This window comes from Schistocerca serialis, chromosome 10, assembly GCF_023864345.2.
Source record: "Schistocerca serialis cubense isolate TAMUIC-IGC-003099 chromosome 10, iqSchSeri2.2, whole genome shotgun sequence".
Taxonomy (NCBI): domain Eukaryota; kingdom Metazoa; phylum Arthropoda; class Insecta; order Orthoptera; family Acrididae; genus Schistocerca; species Schistocerca serialis.
This window is the reverse complement of record NC_064647.1, coordinates 245,299,614-245,324,217: the sequence shown is the minus strand read 5'-3', so window position 1 is coordinate 245,324,217 and position 24,604 is coordinate 245,299,614. Positions and strand designations below refer to the sequence as shown.

Sequence of the window (24,604 nt, the reverse complement as noted above, 5' to 3'; positions counted from 1 at the left end):
CAGCGTTCTCAATTATCTGCTGGATGTATTCCAACCTCTGTCTTCCTCTACAGTGTTTACCCTTTACAGCTCCTTCTGCTACCATGGAAGGCATTCCCTGATGTCTTAACAGCTGTCCTTTCATCCTGTTCCCTCCTCTTGTTAGTGTTTTCCACATATTCCTTTTCTCTCCAATTCTGCGCAGAAACTCCTCATTCCATACGTTATCAGTCCACCTAATTTTCAACATCCGTCTGTAACAACACATCTCAAATGCTTCGATTCTTTTCTGTTCCGGTTTTCCCACAGTACCTATTTCACTACCATACAATGCTGTGCGCCAAACGTACATTCTCACAAATTTCTTCCTCAAATTAACATCTATGTTTGATAGTAATGATTTTCTCTTGGCCAGGAATGTCCTTTTTTCCAGTGCTAGTCTGATTTTCATGTCCTCCCTGCTACGTCCGTCATTGGTTATTTCGCTGCTTAGGTAGTAGAGTTCCTGATCTACTTCGTGACCATCAATCCTGTTCTTAAGTTTCCCTCTACGAGTCTTCTAGTTCGTTATGGGAATTTCCGAGCACACTGTATATCACAGCTTTCTAGATGTATTCCGTGCATGTTTAAATGTGTGTGAAATCTTATTGGACTTAACTGCTAAGGTCATCAGCCCTAAGCTTACACACTACTTAACCTAAATTATGCTAAGGACAAACACACACACCCGTGCCCGAGGGAGGACTCGAACCTCCGTCGGGACCAGCCGCACAGTCAATAACTGCAGCGCCTGAGACCGCTCGGCTAATCCGCGTGGCCGTGCAAGTTTCCCTGATGATAGTCTACGGAATTGTTGTTCACCATGCTAGTATTAAAGTGATGCCTCAAATAATGGGTATGAGAGCAAGGTCACATCACACGTGTGTTTTCATCATTGTTACTTTGGGACTTTGTCAATGAGGTCTGCCAATGAATAAAAAAAATCTATGAGTTTCATGAACGCACTCCGTTAAGGGGGTAGGACGTCAGATGGGACGACTTGGAGCAGAAGAGACACCACAGGAATTTTTAATTTCCACTGTCTATACTTTTAAAAATGAATTCATAACACTTTGTCAGAATGACCAGAAAGGATTCAGGATATACACTTACAGTGGTGGAAGTTCAAAAATATAAGAAAATAATTTATTTTTTTACATTTGTATTTCAACTTTTTTTCACTTAACATTGGCTGCATTTGTTGCTATAGGTACACTTTTCTTCACAAGTAAGGGAGATTCTTCGATGAATTTTGCACAGCATACAAACCATACTTACAGGTGTATGAAACTCTAGAATTTTCCAAACCTATTAAAAACTGTGGCAAAAATTGAGATAATGAACTATAAAATTTGAGTTCTTTCTAAACATAAAGTTTAAAATGTAACAGCACATTCATTTTTTCATAAATTAAATAATTTGTAGAGTTTCATACACCTGTAAGTATGGTTTGTATGCTGTGCAAAATTCATCGAAGAATCTCTCTTACATATGAAGAAATGGGTACCTATAGCAACAAACGTAGCCACTAGAAGGGAAAAAATGATGAACTTTCACATGTAAAAAAAAAAAATATTATATACACACACACACACACACACACACACACACACACACACACACATATATATATGTTGTTGTTGTGGTCTTCAGTCTTGAGACTGGTTTGATGCAACTCTCCATGCTACTCTATCCTGTGCAAGCTTTTTCATCTCCCAGTACCTATTGCAACCTACATCCTTCTGAATCTGCTTAGTGTATTCATCTCTTGGTCTCCCTCTACGATTTTTACCCTCCACGCTGCCCTCCAATACTAAATTGGTGATCCCTTGATGCCTCAGAACATGTCCTACCAACCGATCCCTTCTTCTGGTCAAGTTGTGCCACAAACTTCTCTTCTCTCCAATCCTATTCAATACTTCATCATTAGTTATGTGATCTACCCATCTAATCTTCAGCATTCTTCTGTAGCACCACATTTCGAAAGCTTCTATTCTCTTCTTGTCCAAACTATTTATCGTCCATGTTTCACTTCCATACATGGCTACACTCCATACGAATACTTTCAGAAATGACTTCCTGACACTTAAATCAATACTGGATGTTAACAAATTTCTCTTCTTCAGAAACGCTTTCCTTGCCATTGCCAGCCTACATTTTATATCCTCTCTACTTCGACCATCATCAGTTATTTTGCTCCCCAAATAGCAAAACTCCTTTACTACTTTAAGTGCCTCATTTCCTAACCTAATTCCCTCAGCATCACCCGACTTAATTAGACTACATTCCATTATCCTTGTTTTGCTTTTGTTGATGTTCATCTTATATCCTCCTTTCAAGACACTGTCCATTCCATTCAACTGCTCTTCCAAGTCCTTTGCTGTCGCTGACAGAATTACAATGTCATCGGCGAACCTCAAAGTTTTTATTTCTTCTCCATGAATTTTAATACCTACTCCGAATTTTTCTTTTGTTTCCTTTACTGCTTGCTCAATATACAGATTGAACAACATCGGGGAGAGGCTACAACCCTGTCTTACTCCCTTCCCAACCACTGCTTCCCTTTCATGTCCCTCGACTCTTATAACTGCCATCTGGTTTCTGTACAAATTGTAAATAGCCTTTCGCTCCCTGTAATTTACCCCTGCCACCTTTAGAATTTGAAAGAGAGTATTCCAGTCAACATTGTCAAAAGCTTTCTCTAAGTCTACAAATGCTAGAAACGTAGGTTTGCCTTTCCTTAATCTTTCTTCTAAGATAAGTCGTAAGGTCAGTATTGCCTCACGTGTTCCAGCGTTTCTACGGAATCCAAACTGATCTTCCCCGAGGTTGGCTTCTACTAGTTTTTCCATTCGTCTGTAAAGAATTCGTGTTAGTATTTTGCAGCTGTGACTTATTAAGCTGATAGTTCGGTAATTTTCACATCTGTCAACACCTGCTTTCTTTGGGATTGGAATTATTATATTCTTCTTGAAGTCTGAGGGTATTTCGCCTGTTTCATACATCTTGCTCACCAGATGGTAGAGTTTTGTCAGGACTGGCTCTCCCACGGCCGTCAGTAGTTCCAATGGAATATTGTCTACTCCGGGGGCCTTCTTTCGACTCAGGTCTTTCAGTGCTCTGTCAAACTCTTCGCGCAGTATCATATCTCCCATTTCATCTTGATCTACATCCTCTTCCATTTCCATAATATTGTCCTCAAGTACATCGCCCTTGTATAGACCCTCTATATACTCCTTCCACCTTTCTGCTTTCCCTTCTTTGCTTAGAACTGGGTTTCCATCTGAGCTCTTGATATTCATACAAGTCGTTCTCTTATCTCCAAAGGTCTCTTTAATTTTCCTGTAGGCGGTATCTATCTTACCCCTAGTGAGATAGGCCTCTACATCCTTACATTTGTCCTCTAGCCATCCCTGCTTAGCCATTTTGCACTTCCTGTCAATCTCATTTTTGAGACGTTTGTATTCCTTTTTGCCTGTTTCACTTACTGCATTTTTATATTTTCTCCTTTCATCAATTAAATTCAATATTTCTTCTGTTACCCAAGGATTTCTACTAGTCCTCGTCTTTTTACCTACTTGATCCTCTGCTGCCTTCACTACTTCATCCCTCAAAGCTACCCATTCTTCTTCTACTGTATTTATTTCCCCCATTCCTGTCAATTGCTCCCTTATGCTCTCCCTGAATCTCTGTACAACCTCTGGTTCTTTTAGTTTATCCAGGTCCCATCTCCTTAAATTCCCATTATTATTATTTTTAACTTCCACTGCTATGATTGTGAATCCTGAATACTTCCTGGTCATGTTGACGAAGTTTTATGAATTTATTCGTAAAAGTATAGACAGTGGAAATTAAAATGTCCTGTGGTGCCTCTCCTGCTCCAAGTCGGCCCGTTTGACGTCCTTAAGGGGTAGGACGTTAAATTGGACGACTTGGAGCAGGAGAGGCACCACAGGACACTTTAATTTCCACTGTCTATTAAAACCTGTGGTAAAATTGAGATAATTAACTACAAAATTTGAATTTTTTCTAAACATGAAAATTAAAATGTAACAGATCATTCATTTTTTCATAGATTCTAGAATTTCTTCCACCTGTAAGTATGGTTTGTATACTGTGCGAAATTCGCCGAATAATCTCTGTTACTTTTGAAGAAAAGTGTACCTATAACAACAAATGCAGCCAATAGTAAGTGAAAAAAAATCATGAAATTTCACATGTAAAAAAAATTATTTTATTATTTTGAACTTCCACTGCTATGAGTGTGAGTCCTGAATCCTTTGTGGTCATCCTCACAAAGTTTAATGAATTTATTTGTAAATGTATAGACGGTGAAAATTAAAATGTCCTGTGGTACCTCTCCTGCTCCGAGGCGGCCCGTTTGACGCCCTACCGCTTTAAGTCGGATATCTCTAGTAAAAAGCGACGCCTGATATGTAGACAGCCCGCTCAGCTGTGGCGCCTGTCGTGCTGCAGCTGCGGCCGGAGCGGCAGTGTGCGCGGTAGTAAGATGCGACGCCTGATATGTAGACAGCCCGCTGAGCTGCGGCGCCTGTCGTGCTGCAGCTGCGGCCGGAGCGGCAGTGTGCGCTCTAGTAAGATGCGACGCCTGCTAGGCAGGCAGGCCGCTCACCTCCGCCGCCGTTTGTGTTGCAGCAGCGGCCGGAGCAGCAGGGCGTGCTGTGCGCGCTGCAGCGCGACGCGTCGTGGAAGTGCCTGGCGCTGACGCTGCTCATCTGCGGCTGCCTGGGCGCCGTCACGTGGTGCCGCCTCGCCGAGGTCACCAAGGTCAGCTCGCAGGCCGCGCGCAGGCCCGCTCCCGCGCCCGCGCCAGCGCCCGCGCTGCAGCGCGCCAGCGGCGGTGGCGCCAGCGGTGGTGGCGGTGGCGCCAGCAGTGGCAGTGGCGGTGGCGCCAGCGGGCACGTGCGCGCCCCGCTCCGCCCCGCCTCCGGCCAGGCCGCGCTCTGCTCGCCAGTCTGCCCGCCCGTACGTATCTGGCCACACCACATCACCCGCCTCCTCCTCCTCCTACCACCATTCTCTGTCTCTCTCTGTCTCTGTCTCTCTGCACCACCTCCGTACCTCTCCAAAAAGGCACCCCCTCCCCCATTCTCTCTCTCTCTGTCTATCGCGCTTAATCTCTGTCTCTGCCGCTTCTACAAAGTAAACCGCAACCAGCTGACACTTCTTAACACACAGTCCTACTCCAAACATTTGTCATACTAAACAGTGAGACGAACTATATGCTGGGCAGAAGCAACAGATGTTTTCCAAATCGGTAGTATGTCTAATCATCATCAGAATATCCAGAAGTCACACACTTGTGATATATCAATTATATGTTTCTGAAGTGGGTAGCATTGAGGTGACAAAAGTCATGGGATAACGATATACACGTATGCAGATAGCAGCGAGACGTACGACGAACATATCCATTCGGAAAGTGAGACGAAATTTGGTGTTAATGGGCTATGGCAGTAGACTACTACCATGAGTGTCTTTGCTATCAGCACGACATCGCCTGCAATACCTCTCCTGGGCTCGTGTCGATATCGGTTTATCCTAGGCCATTGGAAAACTGTGGCCTGATCACACGGGTCACGGTTTCAGTTGGCAAGAGCTGATGGCAGGGTTCTAGTGTGGCGCAGCCTCCAAGTTGTCAACAAGGCAACGTGTAAGCTGGCGATGGCTCCATAATGGTGTGAGCTGCGTTTACATGAAATGGACTGGGTTCTCTGGTCCTACTGAACCGACAGGCGGTTTGCAGCCATCCAGAAACCTCATGTTCCCAACCAACGATGGAATTTTTATGGACGACAGTGCCCCTTGTCAGTAGGCCACGGTTGTTTGCGATTGGTTTGAAGGACATTTTGCACAATTTGAGCAAATGATTCGACCACTCAGATCGCCTGACATGAATCTCATCGAATATATGTGGGAGTAATCGTGAGGCGAGTTCACGCACGAAATCCTGCACCGGCAAAGTTTTGCAGTTTCACATATCTGTGTAGGCAGCATGACGGAATATTTCTGCAGGGGACTACCAACGACCTCTTGTGTCCGCGCCACGCCGAGCTGCAGCACTGCGCCCAACACTGGCAGGTCCGAAGCGATATTGGGAGGTGTCCCATGACTTTTGTCACATCTGTGTGTGATGAAATGAGATGTAAAGAGGTATAATACAGAATAGAAACATTTTACCAAATAAACCTATTTTTTTCAAGTCATTAGCATTAAACACAAGATTGAGAAGGAGATCAATATCCCTCCGGCAACTGTCAATACAGATAGTGTCATTTTAGTAGACATTCTACTATGGATATAGGGCACAGCATTTTGATGAAGGAACACGTGTTTTTCGAAAGGACTGTATGTCAGAAAGAGAGCTAAATATGTCGTATACAGGTTGCTGATATTTTGTACAGGAAGCAAATGAAGAGTGGAAATGAATATGTTCGAACAGTAATTTTTTGCACAAAACGCGTTTTCAGTGCTGCTGTGTCCTCTGTTGCATTCCCTAGACTTAATCCAGATGTCAAACCACACGTTAGTTGATGGCGCAAGGTCGTTTTACCAAGTGGTGTTTCCCTTTGGAGTCCCAAAATATAAATGATATGGGAAGTGGTTTTTGTTAAATAATTACCACTGTAAATCTGAATGTGTTTACCACAAATAAAATGTAGTGACTCAAGCTTAATGACGCGTGGAACAATAATTTCCTTACTGGTATTTTCTTCTATGAACTTGGAACATTCTTAGTAAAGTAGTTATTTTCCAATTTCTCTCATTATTTTTTGCGATGACGTCGCGAGCAGCATAATTCTTTGGTATCAATATACTCGTATCTTCTCAATTTTCTTGATTAAAATCAGGCTGAGATAGATTGCTTTTCCATTGTCTTGGCAAACGTGGTATTTGGCACTTAAAAAGTTTTCCATTTCCACTGTTCAAATGTTTTAATATCAGTAATATTATTTGCAAGAGTTTGGAAGGAGAACAATGTATCTTCTGCAACTAGTATTGGAAACACCGTCCTTATGGCAGACATTATACGTTGGAAGGAGGGTTACATGAAAAGGCAGAATACAGGGAACTGATGTTTTGTAGAGGGAAAATATGCTTTTCAAATCATTAGTACTGTTTAGAAGGCATGGAGAGGAGGATTATGTTCCCCTCCAGCAATTGTGAACACAAACTCTTGGTAAACATTGTGCCATGGAACATAGGGCACAGAGCCATTGCCATTTTGACAGACATGATGCCATAAACTCTGGTAGAATATAGGGGATCATCGTCAGTGTTCTGCCAAAAGGCAGGTTTCCACATGGTAGTTCTCCAGGCTTTCCGATCTTCTGCCATCCTCTTCAGGGATAAATATGGTTTTCAGCTTTGTGAATAAGTTGGAATTGGAGATGAGGAATAAGATTTCCTCCTCCGTCAACTGTCAACAGTGCCAAAACAACTTTCACAAACATCGTACTATGGTATGGGCAACCAGTTTTTGCAGAGCAAGCATACTTATCGACTCAGGCAGACACATTGTCCTACAGTATTTTACACACTGACTGACAAAAAATAATACTCACTTTTAGGTTTAAGTTGTAAGATAATTTTGTTGATCATCAATTGATAGGTAACTCTGCTTTGTGAAGTGTCACGTATGACATTGCATTCAGTGTATTTAAAGAACGACGTCGTGGGACAACTAAAGGGGCAGTCAGTTTCTGTCAAGAGACCATCAGTTGAAAGTACGTGACAGATGCTGCAACTGGAAATAGTTACGTTTCTGACTCCAAGAAGCGAACCTTCCTTTACCGTGATGTAATGATAATTAATGACTTGAAGACTGTCACTTGACTGACTGATTCTCTGTGAATAAACACAAATTACAGTTCTGTGCACATCTAACCGTGTGTGTCAAGGTGTAAAACCGGTAATGTTCAACAGTATCATCTTACAGTCTTTCATCTGAAAATTGTTAATCAGGCGTTTTTATAGGTTTTGGTAAATTGGAAGTGATGGCGGTGTCAGCTGTCCTGAATGTAAATAGTTCTGTATCAGTATCTGTGGTTTTGAGAGCTGTAGAGCAGTACATACTTTCAGAAAAAACAAATATTGTTTCATGAGTGTAGTATTGGAAGGGTAGTCTCTCTTCACAAGGCTCAAGTGCTCATTCTGCAAATTCAGTAAACATGATCACTGACCCTGCACTGATAGATGTCAACAATGAAAGTAAATGTTTTTCGAATGGATAATGCATTTTTAGGGGAGGAGGTGCTGGCGACATCCACTGTGTCACGACTGCTGAAATGGCGATTTATTCAGCACTCTGATGGCAGCTGGTGAATGGAGACAAGTAATGTTCTTCTCATTTTCTTTCAATTTACTATCCGTTTCCAAAACATCTGCATTCCCTTACTTTCATTGTCAATTTTGGATCATTATACAAAAAAATTATTCCTGCACTTTACACTAAAAAATCAGCTGTTGGAATTTTATAACAAAGTCTAGGCGAGACAGTAACCATACCAAGTTTGCAGTCCTCCTACTGCTCTCTCTCTCTCTCTCTCTCTCTCTCTCTCTCTCTCTCTCTCGTCAGCTCATTGACCACATGAACACATGTGGAGCTTTCTTGGTGTATGACTGAAACCTCCAACTGGTCCCAGGTTCCAACAAACATCAACAGAATTCCAGCAGACTTTCTATAAACGTTCATATTCAATATCCTAAAAATTAATCAAAGCACCAAGTTACCCTGTCTGTGACTGACGCTATAATAGCGATACAATTTACAAAGCTAGACAATGTTGTTTTTCGGCAAGCTTGTGCCTGTCACCTTGGTGGGATACACTCATCCTACTTCCATGCATTCACTCATAACGCTGTCACCCCATATGATAACCGATTTACTTTCCTTTGGAAGTTTGATTTCCATTGATTTCGCTGCAGTACAGAAGTTTAGCTAAGGTGTTCGAGAAACAAACAGTAATCTCGTACTCACAACCTTCCGAAGCTTACATTTCCGGCAGTCTAGTGGACCCTTATCATATCTTGCCTATGAATGAATGACTGGTTTTTGAAAGGAGCAGAATTCCAACAGTGAACTTATATTTTATTACCATTCTTTTTCTATTATGGGATGTCAACATTTGAGTAGTTTATGGCGCGTCTAGCAGTTCATCCTTCTCTTAACAACTATTCTCAGGAGGATGCCCTTTAAGGAATATCTGCACATTGTCAGGGATCCTGTTCTTTCTTTATATCACACACATTTTGATACGTATTTAACATAGCTGAATGGGGACAAACGTACGCAGGTGCCAAGGAACTTGCCGACTCATATGCACCAAAGTGCCGTCAAAGTTTGTGGTGACATCCATGTATAAAAATATCTCGATGTTCTAGGTGTGAAAAGTCTGCGTTAGGACTTAAGCTTTCGAGAAAAGGTTCACTATTTTCATGAGGAGCTGAGTGACTTTTGGGGCCAATGTTTGTTTCTTGGATAGCAGTTTGGCTTACTAATGGCGGCATAACACCATCTAACGTGAAACGAGATCATCTTTCGTGATGCCCAGAGGAAGTTTTGTTGTTCCTTTTGCGCCATAATTATGATCTTGAAATGTGGGAGAGGTGGAAGAAAAGTAGGGGGCTTCGCTTACTTCACTGGACATTTGTGACATGTAAACCCCACCCACGGTATTTTACTCCACCAATGGTAAACTAGAACACTGCTAACTAAGAAACAAACTTTGGTCCCAAATGTCAGTCAGGTCCGCATGAAGACAGTGAATGTTTCTGAAATCTTGATTGTTAAATGTGACAGTTCTATAACTGCAGCTTTGTTCTATCCAGTTAAACAGGTGGAAACGACATCGTTTCCTACATCTATTATGAAAATCTGACAGTTCTTGCTAATAACACTACATTCTTATTTATAAACACGCCACACTTATTGCTTGAAATTTTAAAAAAATAATGTTATAATTATGCTTGAAATGGCAGCATTCTACGTGTGTTTACTCTTTAACCTTGGAAGATAGCAGATCTATGAGTTTTTTTAAAATAATTCGACATAATCATTGTGAAAACAATGGTTTCTACTTTTTACCCTCCCTCAGACACATTTGTGAAGAGTTGTATGATCACCAGCGATCAGTTTCTTTTTGTACCACTGTAAAAGTTTCATTTATCATGCATACTTTTTCAGAATTAGGATAGTATCCTTCGATTCTGTGCCGAATATTTGCAAACTCATATTTTTCTTCCACATTTGGTTGGTTTGTACACTTCACTGTGTAGATTAATCCGTACAGTGGCTATTTTTGGAGGGTTTCTTGCGTGGAACTAAGAGAGGTTTAAAGAGCTGCATCATGTAGCTACCGAAGGTTAGTGTGATTTGCATTTGTTTATTGGTATCTGTGACACGAAGACATGATCGACCGAAAATAATTGTCCATAAATAAATACCATTTAAAGTAGACTTTGGCAGTCTCCTGGTGCTGTTCTTTGAAAACATCGAAGCTGTGAAGTACATGTTTAGAAAACACGAAGAATGCTTTAACTTAAAAAATTTTCCTGTAACCAAAAATTACATCCCAACTTACACTATTATTTAGAAAGCGTGGGCTTAAATTAGTGACCCTTAAACTTCCAAGAACACCATGTTCAATTTTGTTTCCATTTTCACTCGACCCTCGGGCTGCCCAAGTGGTATCATTACCGAATCATCATGAGATGGTCCGTTTAAAAAGAAAGGCGGGCAGCTAGATATCAGGAAACTGTACTGGAAACCAAACTAACGCCTGCAGACACCCATATACGTGTATACTGAATGGGTACAATTAAACAGTGCTGCAGTGTGGGGAGCATACAGTGCACGACTCTGAAGCATCGAAGGTGCGTTCATAAATCGGTACACCTGTCGAGTATGCTGAAAGAATAGTAGTTCCTCCTTTTTGCCACCGGGGGAGAATAAGGCGCTGTTAGCAGTCAGAATGTGAAATGTTTCCTGTCTTGATGTTAGTATGCTGTTTGTCGATTAGTGATGCGTGTTGATTTCTTTTGTGAAATGACTGTTCGTATAAAGGGTTAAGAACGTTGAAGTTTTCCATTCGAAACGCAAAGTCTGTTGAGAAGAAAGAACGCGCACAGCTGGTAAAGCTGTGTTATCAGAACGGCGGCAATAGCAGCACTGCACTGCGGTATTGTGGCTGACAGCAACAGATGCGAAGAGACTGCATGTCAATAAATAGGCTGATAACTGTGATCAAGAAATCTGAAGAAACAGCTGAATTGGTTTGGTATAGCAGGCAGGAAGAGGCTGCACGATCCCATGACAGTTGTTGAAGTTGCTGTAGCTGTTAGGCGACTGTGTAGCACATGCCTCAAATGCTGCAGCCAGAGCTCAAGCTGTGTCACAGGAATTGTCTCTCCACTCGTCAACAGTTCAGAAGATTTTGCCGGGCATTTTACAATGGTATCCCTACAAGACTCAGAATATGCACAAAATCAAGCTCCAAGATATGTTACAACGCCGTTACTTTCCTCTTCGTTTTTTGGGACGCATAGAAGTGGATGACACGTGTCTGGGGATTATTGTCGGGATGGACGCGGCACATGTTGCTCTACATAGTGCCCTGAATGCACAGAACTGTTGGATATGGCTTTCCACTCCACCACATGTTGTGCAGGAACATCGACTGCACTCGTTTGATGAGACTGTGCGGTGTAGTTTCACAAGCTTCTTCATCCTCGGTCTGATTTTCTTCGAGGAGATGACACCTCGCGAGCCTGTTATATGTACAGCGACATCGGCGCTTTATATGGCCCTCCTTGTGCAGCACATGATGCCAGATCTGCAAGAACTTAACTGCAACGACATTAGTGTTTTCACTCAAGATGGAAGGACACTACACGTCGCCTGCCAGCTGAAAGATTTGCTTCGAGGAATGATCTTTAGACAATTTCAACGTGTGTGGCCTTCCAGATCTGCTCACCTAAATCCGTGTGACTTCTGGTTGTGGGAATATCTGAAAGATCTTGTCTGTCAGTGTTGTAACCACTCTCTTCGTGATTTGAAGGATAGCGTACTCGTATATCGCCCTGATTATCCCCGACATGCAGGGAACAAAGGTTAGTCACGCCATGTTACAGATGCAGCATGTTTTATGACTCGGGGGACTGTATTCAACGTGTGCTGTAACTTGTGACCGCATCTCAATAAACGTGCCAGAACCATCGTTATCATGAGTTTCATCGTTCCTCCGCTTTTCCTGAACTCTCACCACATTCTGACTGCTTACAGCGCCATATTTTCACCTCGTGGCAGAAAGTGGAACTATCATTTTTTTTTCAACATACTCCACGAACGCACTGATTAACGAACATATCTACGATGTTTCAACATCCTGTGATGTATACAGCCCACACTGCAGCACTGTCCGCCCCCGGTAGCTGAGTGGTCACCGCGACAGAATGTCAATCCTAACGGCCCGGGTTCGATTTCCGGCTGGGTCGGAGATTTTCTGGAGATTTTCTCCGCTCAGGGACTGGGTGTAGTGTTGTCCTAATCATCATAATTTCATCTCCATCGACGAGCAAGTCGCCGAAGTGGCGTCAAATCGAAAGACTTGCACCAGGCGAACGGTGTACACGACGGGAGGCCCTAGTCACGCGACTGCAGCACTCTGACCGCTGTTAGTTTAATTGCAGCCAACTGGTGCGACACAGCAGTCTGTTACCTGAAGAGGCCCAGAAAGCACTCTGACGGCCGGAACTGAAGGCTACTTTTGACTATGCACAAGTTCCTAGCTGTCATTTTGATTTAAAATATTAGACATGCATCATCTGGCAGAAAAAAGAAATACAAGAAAGAAAAAAAACTGGAAGAAGAGACTTATTAATAGTTATGAAACTGTATTTTGTAACGTACTCTGTTGCAGACATGGGTTTGTGCATTTGAGAGGTATTGTGGGTATTCAGTTAAACCTGTGTAAATTTCGAGCACTTTAAATGTGTTTGAGTGATATCCTTTACAAACATCATGCTACATATCAAAATGTTGACGTATGTGCCCTACTTTATATCACCATTTCTTAAAGTAAGGCTTTTTTATTACTACGTATATTTCAGACTTCTCTGAAGTGGGCCTCAAATGACCTCTGTGTTTGGCCTGTGCACAATTTGGGACGGGCGCCACGTTTCATCATATACACACGCGACATTCTGTGAACTACTTTTCTCTAATGATCTACTCTTTCCTAACGCCTTATTTCATGACGATGTTGACTGGCAGGGCAGAAGACTACCGTTTTATTTTTCCCTTCCTTCTCATAGCCGAGCGGTTCTAGGCGCTAAAGTCTAGAACCGCGCGACCGATACGGTTGCAGGTTCGAATCCAGCCTCGGGCATGGGTGTGTGTGATGTCCTTAGGTTATTTAGGTTTAAATAGTTCTAGGGGACTGATGTCCTCAGAAATCCCATAGTGCTCAGAACTATTTGAACCATTTGAACCTTCTTATAAAAGGTGCGTCTGAAAAATTCGGTGAATGTTCCCATATTTTAAAAACTGTACTGGTTAGGATAACACGCCCACTCATACGGACTGAGCCACATGCCACACAGCCCCCCCTCCCCCTCTTCGCCCCCCCCCCCAGTAGTGACAGTGGCCTAAGTAAAGCAGTGGTGCCCGCTGTGATCAAGCTGACTGGGTCACTGTGGGACCTCAATGACTGCAAAATGGAGCAACGTGTTGACATGAGGTTTTGCTTCAGATTAGGGACAAAGGCGACGGAGCCCATATAATACTGGTGTGACTGTGTGGTGCTGAAGCAGTGGGTAAAGAGCGTGTGTGAAAGTGGTTTAGATGGACTGGAACGTAGAAGAAGGTGCCGAGCATCGACTGTCACCACGCACCATGCCAAACAACACTGAACGAGTGTGACAGGTACTTGCGGATGATTGCCAGCTGACTTTGAGAATGAGGACAGAAGAGGTGGAGGTAAGCAAAGGCGGTGTCAGCACTATTGTTACGAAAATCTGAAGAGACTGACGACCTGTGCCCTGTTTGTACTACACAAACTGACGGAAGCAAACTTGGATGGAAACGTCTGGAGATTTCGTTGACGTGTCTGACCAGAATCCGATCAATGAGATGAGACCTGGCGGCGCTACCAGTACGATCAGGAGACAAACCGGCAGTCGATGACGAGGTCTTCATCGTCATCTCCGCCTACCACCTACTAAACAAAGTCGGCTGACCAAATCCCAGATTAAGTGCACTTACTATGTAGCTACATACGTAATTTGATGTTGACAGCTATCTCAGAATATTTTATGCTCTGAAGATGGCAGTAGACGGAACTGGTAATAGTGAAGTATAAAAGCGCCTCACAAGGGCTGAGTGCGCCCCACTTGCCAACAGCGCTCACCAGACCCGAACGGAGACCCATCCAAGTGCTAGCCAAGCCCGTGAGCGCTCAACTTCGGTGATCTGACGTGAACCGGTGTTACCATTGCGACAAGGCCGTTGGCAGGATCGGCCAACTCCAATACTAATTAACTCGGAGACGGCGCCTTGTATCCATTTTTTTCTTAAAAATTATTTCTCAGGACCACACACTCTGTAACACCTTCTCAAGCTTTTCAGACTATTTTTGTCCAACCTGACGCATGGGATTTTATGCACTGCTGCGTTATTCCGTACCGAAAAGTTACGCCATGCCACCAAAACATTTACAAGTATCCACAGGAATTCTTTTCAAGGGCGAAAGACTAATCATTTAGTTTGCCACAGTCAAAGACTACAGTCTCTCAGCATTGGTTTACACTGACTTCTCAAAGCCTGCAAGTGGATTTCATTTTAATATTCTCTGAAGTGTGGTAACCATATCTTGGTTCTCATTGGACGAAGTAATGCTTCCCGTTATTTTGTTCCCATTACTGCACAGTTGCAGGTGTGACGCTAAGAAGAACACAGTCTACAAAATGACACAAGTAATAACGTAATCGTAGGTGGTTGGCCACTTTATTGAACCTAATAGTTGAAGGCTTGGAACAAGTGTGATCAGCGCATTATTTATCTGGCGTGGCACGGAACGGCATAGCTAAGAGTAATGTGGCGCATTTTCTCTGATGTTTCAGCAGATATTTGCAATTTCTGTTTTGCATTGGGTAATTGGAATCAGCGCAAACAAATACCCCTCATCAAACCTTTCATGCGACGTTCACTATCTACAGAAAGCGTCGGTTTCTTCCACGTTACTGACAATATAACTTTTATAGCGGAATTCTATGTGCGCATTAGCTATAGCGCTCCCAAATTCGTCTAGTGCCGTATTCGTTTTATCGATATGCATTGAGAGGGACGGCAAACCACGGAGTACAGCCACTACTTGGTCAGCGACAGCACCACCCTGGCCCATGCTGACTGCTACTGCCAGATGGCAGCGCTGCACAGCCGCTGCTGCAGTACTGATTATTCTCCGTGGTTCCGTGGTTTACTGCTCCTGGTAACAAACATCGATAAAACGTGTATCTCACTAGAATAATTTGGGATCGCTCTATCTAATGGGCAAGTAGAATTCTGCTTTAAAAATTATTCCGTTTATAGAGTTAAACAAACGGACGCTTGCACACAGACAATGGGCGTCTGGCCTGAACCCAGCCACGCATCGTAATATCTGACGAAACACCAGAGAAAATGTGCCTGATGGACGACTCATAGGACTGGTTGGTTGGTTGATTGATTGATTGATTTGAGGGGACGGGACCATACAGCGAGGTCATCGGTCCCATCGGATTAGCGAAGGATGGGGAAGGAAGTAGTTCGTACCCTTTCAAAGGAACCATCCCGGCATTTTCGTGAAGCGATGTAGGGAAATCACGGAAAACCTAAATCAGGACAACAGGACGCGGGTTTGAACCGTCGACCTTACCAATGCAAGACCAGTGTGCTAACCACTGCACCGTCTCGCTTGATCGACTCTTTAGAAGAGACAGCCTTGTATGCACACCGAGCAAAAAATTCATCATTGCCCTTAACACCCCCCCCCCCCCATCCCGCCGCCGCCCCACCAAACGCTACGCTAATACCGTGTAACCCCCCATCAATTCACAGCGAGTAACGTGTCTGTCAGTTTCTTCTGGAGTACCACACCGTGTGAACACACTCTTTGGTTAGATCTCGTCGGCCGTCAAAAACTGCAGGAATATTGCTAAATTTTACCTGCTGTTCCAGATACTTCCAGAGATTTTCTAGGGGACTGAGATCGCGCGAATTAGCCGGGCAATCGACATGCGAATTTTTGTGGCCCTGAGAATACGGCTGTTGTGACCTAGGAAGATGGGCGTGTCCACAGAATACTCGTCATAAATGCGTGGAACGAAGACTGACTCCATAATGTTGCAATAAACAGCCTGGTTCGTTTTCACGGTAGCCTGAACGAGCACAGCCGAGTCGTGGTTCGAAGACCCCGCCACTGAACCACTCCTGGCTAGAGTTACACCCTCTGAAGACTGCGCGGTAAACGCCTGACTGTGTCGCTGTTGCAAGGAGCGCCTCGCGTCATTTGATAGGGGACAGAAGTGGCCACCCGCCGGACCACACTACACTACTCTACACTGCACTACACGCCAGCGGTCAGCATCTACGCGCTCCCTGCGTTGTCTGAGGAGACGCCCAGTTTTGTGTATCGCTCTTCCACGAGGTACCCGTCACCAAATGTCCACTGCACGGAGTTTTGCTTGGTACAGTTTCTACATCTACATTTATACTCCGCAAGTCACCCAACGGTGTGTGGCGGAGGGCACTTTACGTGCCACTGTCATTACCTCCCTTTCCTGTTCCAGGGAAGAACGACTGTCTGAAAGCCTCCGTGCGCGCTCGAATCTCTCTAATTTTACATTCGTGATCCCCTCGGGAGGTATAAGTAGGGGGAAGCAATATATTCGATACCTCATCCAGAAACGCACCCTCTCGAAACCTGGCGAGCAAGCTACACCGCGATGCAGAGCGCATCTCTTGCAGAGTCTGCCACTTGAGTTTGTTAAACATCTCCGTAACGCTATCACGGTTACCAAATAACCCTGTGACGAAACGCGCCGCTCTTCTTTGGATCTTCTCTATCTCCTCCGTCAACCCGATCTGGTACGGATCCCACACTGATGAGCAATACTCAAGTATAGGTCGAACGAGTGTTTTGTAAGCCACCTCCTTTGTTGATGGACTACATTTTCTAAGCACTCTCCCAATGAATCTCAACCTGGTACCCGCCTTACCAACAATTAATTTGATATGCTCATTCCACTTCAAATCGTTCCGCACGCATACTCCCAGATATTTTACAGAAGTAACTGCTACCAGTGTTTGTTCCGCTATCATATAATCATACAATATAGGATCCTTCTTTCCATGTATTCGCAATACATTACATTTGTCTATGTTAAGGGTCAGTTGCCACTCCCTGCACCAAGTGCCTATCCGCTGCAGATCTTCCTGCATTTCGCTACAATTTTCTAATGCTGCGATTTCTCTGTATACTACAGCATCATCCGCGAAAAGCCGCATGGGACTTCCGACACTATCTACTTGGTCATTTATATATATTGTGAAAAGCAATGGTCCCATAACACTCCCCTGTGGCACGCCAGAGGTTACTTTAACGTCTGTAGACGTCTCTCCATTGATAACAACATGCTGTGTTCTGTTTGCTAAAAACTCTTCAATCCACCCACACAGCTGGTCTGATATTCCGTAGGCTCTTACTTTGTTTATCAGGCGACAGTGCGGAACTGTATCGAACGCCTTACGGAAGTCAAGAAAAATAGCATCTACCTGGGAGCCTGTATCTAATATTTTATGGGTCTCATGAACAAATAAAGCGAGTTGGGTCTCACACGATCGCTGTTTCCGGAATCCATGTTGATTCCTACATAGTAGATTCTGGGTTTCCAAAAACGACATGATACTCGAGCAAAAAACATGTTCTAAAATTCTACAACAGATCGACGTCAGAGATATAGGTCTATAGTTTTGCACATCTGCTCGACGACCCTTCTTGAAGACTGGGACTACCTGTGCTCTTTTCCAATCATTTGGAACCTTCCGTTCCTCTAGAGACTTGCGGTACATGGCTGTTAGAAGGGGGGCAAGTTCTTTCGCGTACTCTGTGTAGAATCGAATTGGTATCCCGTCAGGTCCAGTGGACTTTCCTCTGTTGAGTGATTCCAGTTGCTTTTCTATTCCTTGGACACTTTCCGCTCGAAAAATCTTTGATACGCACCTGCATTCACAGAAATCATCTCTTCCTGGCGGTTCTGACAGTTCTTGACGCTCATCTCCGATCCCTGTCAGTTAGGATTCGAGTTCTGAAACTACCGTAGGCTATTGTAAGTAAGCGTTGACTACAATAGTTTTCCTAGTAGCCTTGGTCAGTTAAGATTGTGACCACGTCATCTGTACGCTGCGAGAGTTGCATTCCCTATTGGGCGTTACCTCATTTCGATCGCTTTGTTTATGCATACGGTCGGTGTCTTACTTGATTCCCATAGAAACTGGAAGCGGTGAATCATCTAAAAACTATGTGCGTTTCAAAAAAGTAATGCTTTCTGTTTCGCAGTGTAGCTTAAATAGGGAGTACGTAAACACCCTAAATTCGTGCCGTAAACTAGGGTGATGGTGTCTAATGTAAGTTAACATGTTGGATAAATAAATATGGAAGTTGGACAAGATACACTTGAAGAGGCAGACCAGCTTTGTTACCTTGACAGTACACTAGATGTACATTGAAGGGGTAAGTAATACAAGCAGCAAAAACTAGACGAGACAAAAGGGTGTCCTGTACAACACCAACATCTACTAACATATAAGAAATGTAAACATTGAGACCACAAAAATTTTAATGAAGAAACGTATCGGTAACCTTGCTCTAATTTTTCTGTGAATTCCTTCATTTAATTTTGTATTTCCAGTTCGATTAAGAAACTCTTACTTATCCTGTACTATGTGTTACTGTCAAACAACAATAGACTCTAGACAACAAATTTCATCTGTGGATTAATGCAGTCTGAGACCGACTGATATCCTAGTAAACGAAGAAATATGTACGTCTCTGGATCCCACACATAACAGTAATTACTTTTTCCGTAATGAGAACACTTTCACCAAGTGAGAAGTTAACCCCTGTACATTACACTGTAGGACATCAGTGAATGGAAATATCCTAACTTTTTGAATTCAAAAACCGGTAAAAGAATCTACTATACTGCTTTTCCACGTTTACTTTTCAATAATATCGGCTGTCAACATTTTCCATCTTTTGCCCTATTTATTATTTCCTGCTCTTACAGTACGTTAATGAAATGGGGAGATATCGGCAGTAGAATACAAGATGAGGTGCGGTTATTTTTTTCTTCAAATTTCAAAGCTAGTCCACTTCAGAAAACAGTTTATGACTCGAACAAAACAATTACAATGTTGCATGTGAATGCTTCTCTGCTCTGCTGGACAAGAATCTCAGTATTTTCAGCAATAAGCGCTAGGTCTGTCCCCTGGTTCAAATGTAGCGGATCATCATTGACATAAACCACAAACAGTAATGGACCCATGATCGAAAACTGTGGAGCACCCATATGTCAGAGAAAGGGGGTGAAAACTGATACGTTCTCTGTAGTGAACATTTAGAGAATATATTCAGTGCATTCCACCACTGACCTGAAAGCATATCCTCCTGCATATATCACAGTGCGTGGAAACCTTACCTTTATATAAAAAATAGTATTTCTTCTGATATCCAAAATACTGTGACACGCCAATTAAGTTTTAAGTAATCCTATTTGTGATGTTACCAGTACTTATATCTTGGCAGGTACGGCGAATTACTCTGTTTAAGGAAACAAATTTGCGTCTATTGGGAAAAACATTGTGTCCAAATGTTCAAATGTGTGTGAAATCTTATGGGACTTAAACTGCTAAGGTCATCAGTCCCTAAGCTTACACGCTACTTAACCTAAATTATCCTAAGGACAAACACACACCCCCATGCCCGAGGGAGGACTCGAACCTCCGCCGGGATCAGCCGCACAGTCCATGACTGCAGAGCCTTTGACCGCTCGGCTAATCCCGCGCGGCCATTGTGTCCCATTGTTTTCTCAACACCTGTGTTACTCTTGTAGTGGTCATATGGTTTTGTCTGGTGGCTATCGAGCATAAAGGAATTTACTTTGTATCCATTTATTTCGAACATAGTATTCGCATCTACAAGACGATTGTGCTTTCTCGACGCGTCTTATTTCCTTTAGACACGAATACGTACGCAAACAACGCCATATTGTACATTTTTGTTGCTATCGTATCGAAACAGAACCTTGTCGAACTTTAACGGTGGTAACACGTTGTGTCAGCTTTCAGCTGGACGGAAATAGAAGCAATAGGACAGAGAAAGATTTTATCATTAGAAGTAAACAAGGACCTGGTCGAGATCCTGACGGCGTGCCGTCACAAGCGGTATGGGTGCAGAAGGAGGCGATACAGTCAACGCCGACCAGCTCACAAAGGCCAGAGATAGCAACTGGTGTCGCATGTGCCCACTGCAAGGAGGTATTATGTAGCTACATTTGCTTTGAAAAAAATTTCGTACACTTTAACATTTTAGTAACTACATCTTATCACTGCTCATTCTGTTCTTTCAAAGCAGTCCATTCGTTCTTCTAATAAAATGGTTCCATAAATTTATTCCTTCTAGAGTCCAATAGGACGTAACGGTCAGAACTAAAATAGTGATACATCTCTAAACATTAACTTACAACTCTAAACATTAACTTACAATGCATTCCAGAAACAATTTCTCTATTTATGATCCAACTTTTTTAGTAATTGAGTGAACTAAAAAATCACTTCTGTCTCACTGCATGTTTAAAACTACAGGTATTGGAAAATTAATTCTCCATCATCAGGCATTTCATCACAGACAATTTTAACGACATGGCACAGCAAGGGCTATTGGAGCCATTGGTGGGGTTATTGCTTTGCAGTGGTATACGGCATGTGCAGCGCGCCTGGTGTGTGTGTGTGTGTGTGTGTGTGTGTTGCCAGACCCCTCTCCCTGCTACCATGGTCCATATAACTGGAGGCGGGAGACCCGTGCTGTCAATTTTTCCTTCCAATTCTGTTATACACGTCTTTTTCCGTGGGACCAAATTAAGCAGAAAATCTTCATGGCCATCGAACGAGTCAGTACATGAAATTATCAGAAAATTTAGGAACAGATAAAATAAAATTCACACTGACCCTAGGTAGACAAGCTGCCGAGTATGTATTATCACGGGAAACAATCTAACACAAGAATTCGTTTATTTTTTTCCAGGAACTCCACGACAGAATAGAAGGTGTGAGCCATGAGGAAATCCTTCAGTTTGGACATTAAAATGCGAGGTTTACTGCTGAAACGTTTTTTTTAATTCCTGTGGTAGTTAAACAAAATGGATTCAGTAGAATCCTGTGAAACATCTGCGCAAAAGTCAAGGAGGTGCGGTCCAAATGCAGACTGGATTACTGTCTATTATTAACTGAAACAATGTTGCTAATTCTTCGGAAGAAGCTCACATTGTTAACTAGAAACGAGCTAAAGAAAATAAATCTCGTACACCTAGAGGCTAATATCAGAATTCCCAGAGTTGTGAATAGTATTCGATGAGAGGTTCCTGAACTCACACCAGATATTGCTCGAACTGTCCCTTATTCTGCGAATGGCAATATAATGCCATTTGTCATTAGCGAATGAAAGTAATTGACTTTCAAGTTCGGCTATCAAATATTTCGTATACTGTTCGAATGGTAAACGTATCTGCATTCAGTTTTTGAACAAGATCCAGAATATGGTCTTGCCGTGACACATCACCATCTAGCTGGACACCTAGGAATTTGGACTGTTCAGACTCAGTAATCATATGCTCATTCTGTGTAATCAAAATACCGGTTTCAGTCGAATTGGGTGCTACAAACTGCAAAAAGTTGCTGTGATTGAGCATCAATTTATTTTGTATATGCCATGAACATAGGTCTTAGACTGCAGTATTTGATACTGAGCCTACATTGCATTGAACATCCTTCACTACCAAGTTGTCCACGCCGGTAGCTGAGTGGTCAGCGTGACGCCTTGGCGTCCTACGGGCCCGGGTTCGATTACCGGCTGGGTCGGGGATTTTCTCCGCCAGGGACTGGGTGTTGTGTTGTCTTCATCATCATTTCATCCCCATCCGGCGCGCAGGTCGCCCAGTCTGGCCTCGAATGTAACAAGACCTGCACCAAGGCGGCCAGATCTGCCCCGCAAGGGGCCTCCCGGCAAATGACGCCAAACGCTCATTTTCATTTCACTACCAAGTTAGAGTCATCAGCAAATAGAATTTTTTTAGGAACACTTGTCATTTTCGAAGGTCTGTCATTTACACGCAGGGTGAGTCAGATGGCCCCACTGCTGAGTTTTATGCAGCTCACAGTGTCTTAAAATACCACACACAATATTTTCATTTTCATTCGCTCGTTTGGTGCAAACTGTTAGTTCTACAGAAAAAATGAACACTACATTTTTGTAGGAAATGTAATGTAATTAAATTTTGTACTGGGATACGTTATCGCAGGAGGCTATGATTTATAACTTATTCTATAAAAACGCGTTTGAAGGTAGCTTTTGTATGTTTTACGTGAATAATTAGGAAACTATGGCCTCTAGCGAAACGTGTCCTTGTAGAAAATATACCAACATTAAATTATACCTACACAAAGGTCCTATTCATGTTTTCTGTATAACAAATAGTTTGCACATAGACAGCTAGGGAATATGAAACCCTTCCACATGGTATTTGAAGGCTTTGCGGGTTGCTTAAAAGCCGGAGGTAGGGGCAGCCGCCTCACCTTATATACAGGGTGTTACAAAAAGGTACGGCCAAACTTTCAGGAAACATTCCTCACACACAAATAAAGAAAAGATGTTATGTGGACATGTGTCCGGAACCGCTTAATTTCCATGTTAGAGCTCATTTTAGTTTCGTCAGTTTGTACTGTACTTCCTCGGTTCACCGCCATGATTTCATACAGGATACTCTACCTGTGCTGCTAGAACATGTGCCTTTACAAGTACAATAGAACACGTGGTTCATGCACGATGGAGCTCCTGCACGTATCAGTCGAAGTGTCCGTACGCTTCTCAACAACAGATTCGGTGACCGATGGATTGGTAGAGGCGGACCAATTTCATGGCCTCCACGCTCTCCTGACCTCAACTCTCTTGACTTTCATTTATGGGGGCGTGTGAAAGCTCTTGTCTACGCGACCCCGTTACCAAATGTAGAGACTCTTCGTGCTCGTATTGTGGACAGCTGTGATACAATACGCCATTCCCCAGGGCTGCATCAGCGCATCAGGGGTTCCACGCGACGGAGGGTGGATGCATGTATCCTCGATAACGGAGGACATTTTGAACATTTCCTGTAACAAAGTGTTTGGAGTCACGCTGGTACGTTCTGTTGCTGTGTGTTTCCGTTCCATGATTAATGTGATTTGAAGAGAAGTAATAAAATGAGCTCTAACATGGAAAGTAAGCGTTTCCGGTCACATAACATATTTTCTTTCTTTGCGTGTGAGGAATGTTTCCTGAAAGTTTGGCCGTACCTTTTTGTAACACCATGTATAAGAAACAGTAGTGGTCCGTACAGTGACTCCACGTTATAGCCATTCTTACTACTGTGGAGAATGAGGTTCTGCAGATTGTCCTCAAAATATGAAAAGAATCAATTGTGATATACTGCTCTTATTCCATAACCGTCCAACTTCTGCAGTAATATTCTGTAATCAACACAGTCGAACACCTTAGAAAAACGAAAGAAGCCGCCTAATGTTCGAAACTCTTTGTCTGATGCGTCCACTGCCTTACAGAGGAACGGGAATACAGCATTTTCAGTTGTAAAACCACTTTAATACCAAACTGTAGCTCAGTGTGTCAGTGTTGAAGTCACGGTCAAATGCCTGAAAATGGAGATTAGTCCTCCATGGGCGGTAGCATTCAATAGTATGATGTGAAGGCAGACGAGAATATCATTTACTCTGTTCGGGAAACGGTCTAACAATTTCTATAAAATTCTTCTGAGTTGCATGAAGCGTCATGTTGTGGACTCACAAGCAACGTTCAGGCTTACACAGCAAGAGTGCTTCAGTTGGATGTGTGGTCACCAACACTAAACACCCTTAGCCAACGCTGCTTCATCATTTCTGCAACATGACACTGTCTGCTACATAGAAGAATTAACTTTGCCTGAGAAAGCCCAATTGATACATGTTACCGCGATGATGGGATGTGGAAATTTATTCGATCTAAAAAGAGTTAACAAGACGTTTTAAACACCGGCTTGCCTCGCTAATTATCCCCACCCACGTGTAGGCTTCCCTTAGGTGATCGTTGTGATGACGTAGCAAGTAGTATAGTGACGGTGATTTTGGTGTGGACGGGTTTTGAGGTGTTTGCGTTCGTCTTTCCCGCAGATGCTACCCTCGTGCAAACAGCGGGCCTGTTGACGTCAGAGGAACGCTCACCAA

General features: G+C 43.2%; 1 protein-coding gene across 1 annotated transcript in view; it reads left to right on the top strand.

Moving 5' to 3' along the window:
- LOC126424726 (transmembrane protein 151B-like) overlaps positions 1 to 24,604 on the top strand; it is a 460,556-nt gene that overhangs the window by 344,280 nt on the left and 91,672 nt on the right. The window contains exon 2 of the mRNA XM_050087446.1: positions 4,675 to 4,806. Coding sequence (XP_049943403.1) covers positions 4,675 to 4,806 — 132 coding nt within the window. The remainder of the gene's footprint in view (positions 1 to 4,674; positions 4,807 to 24,604) is intronic.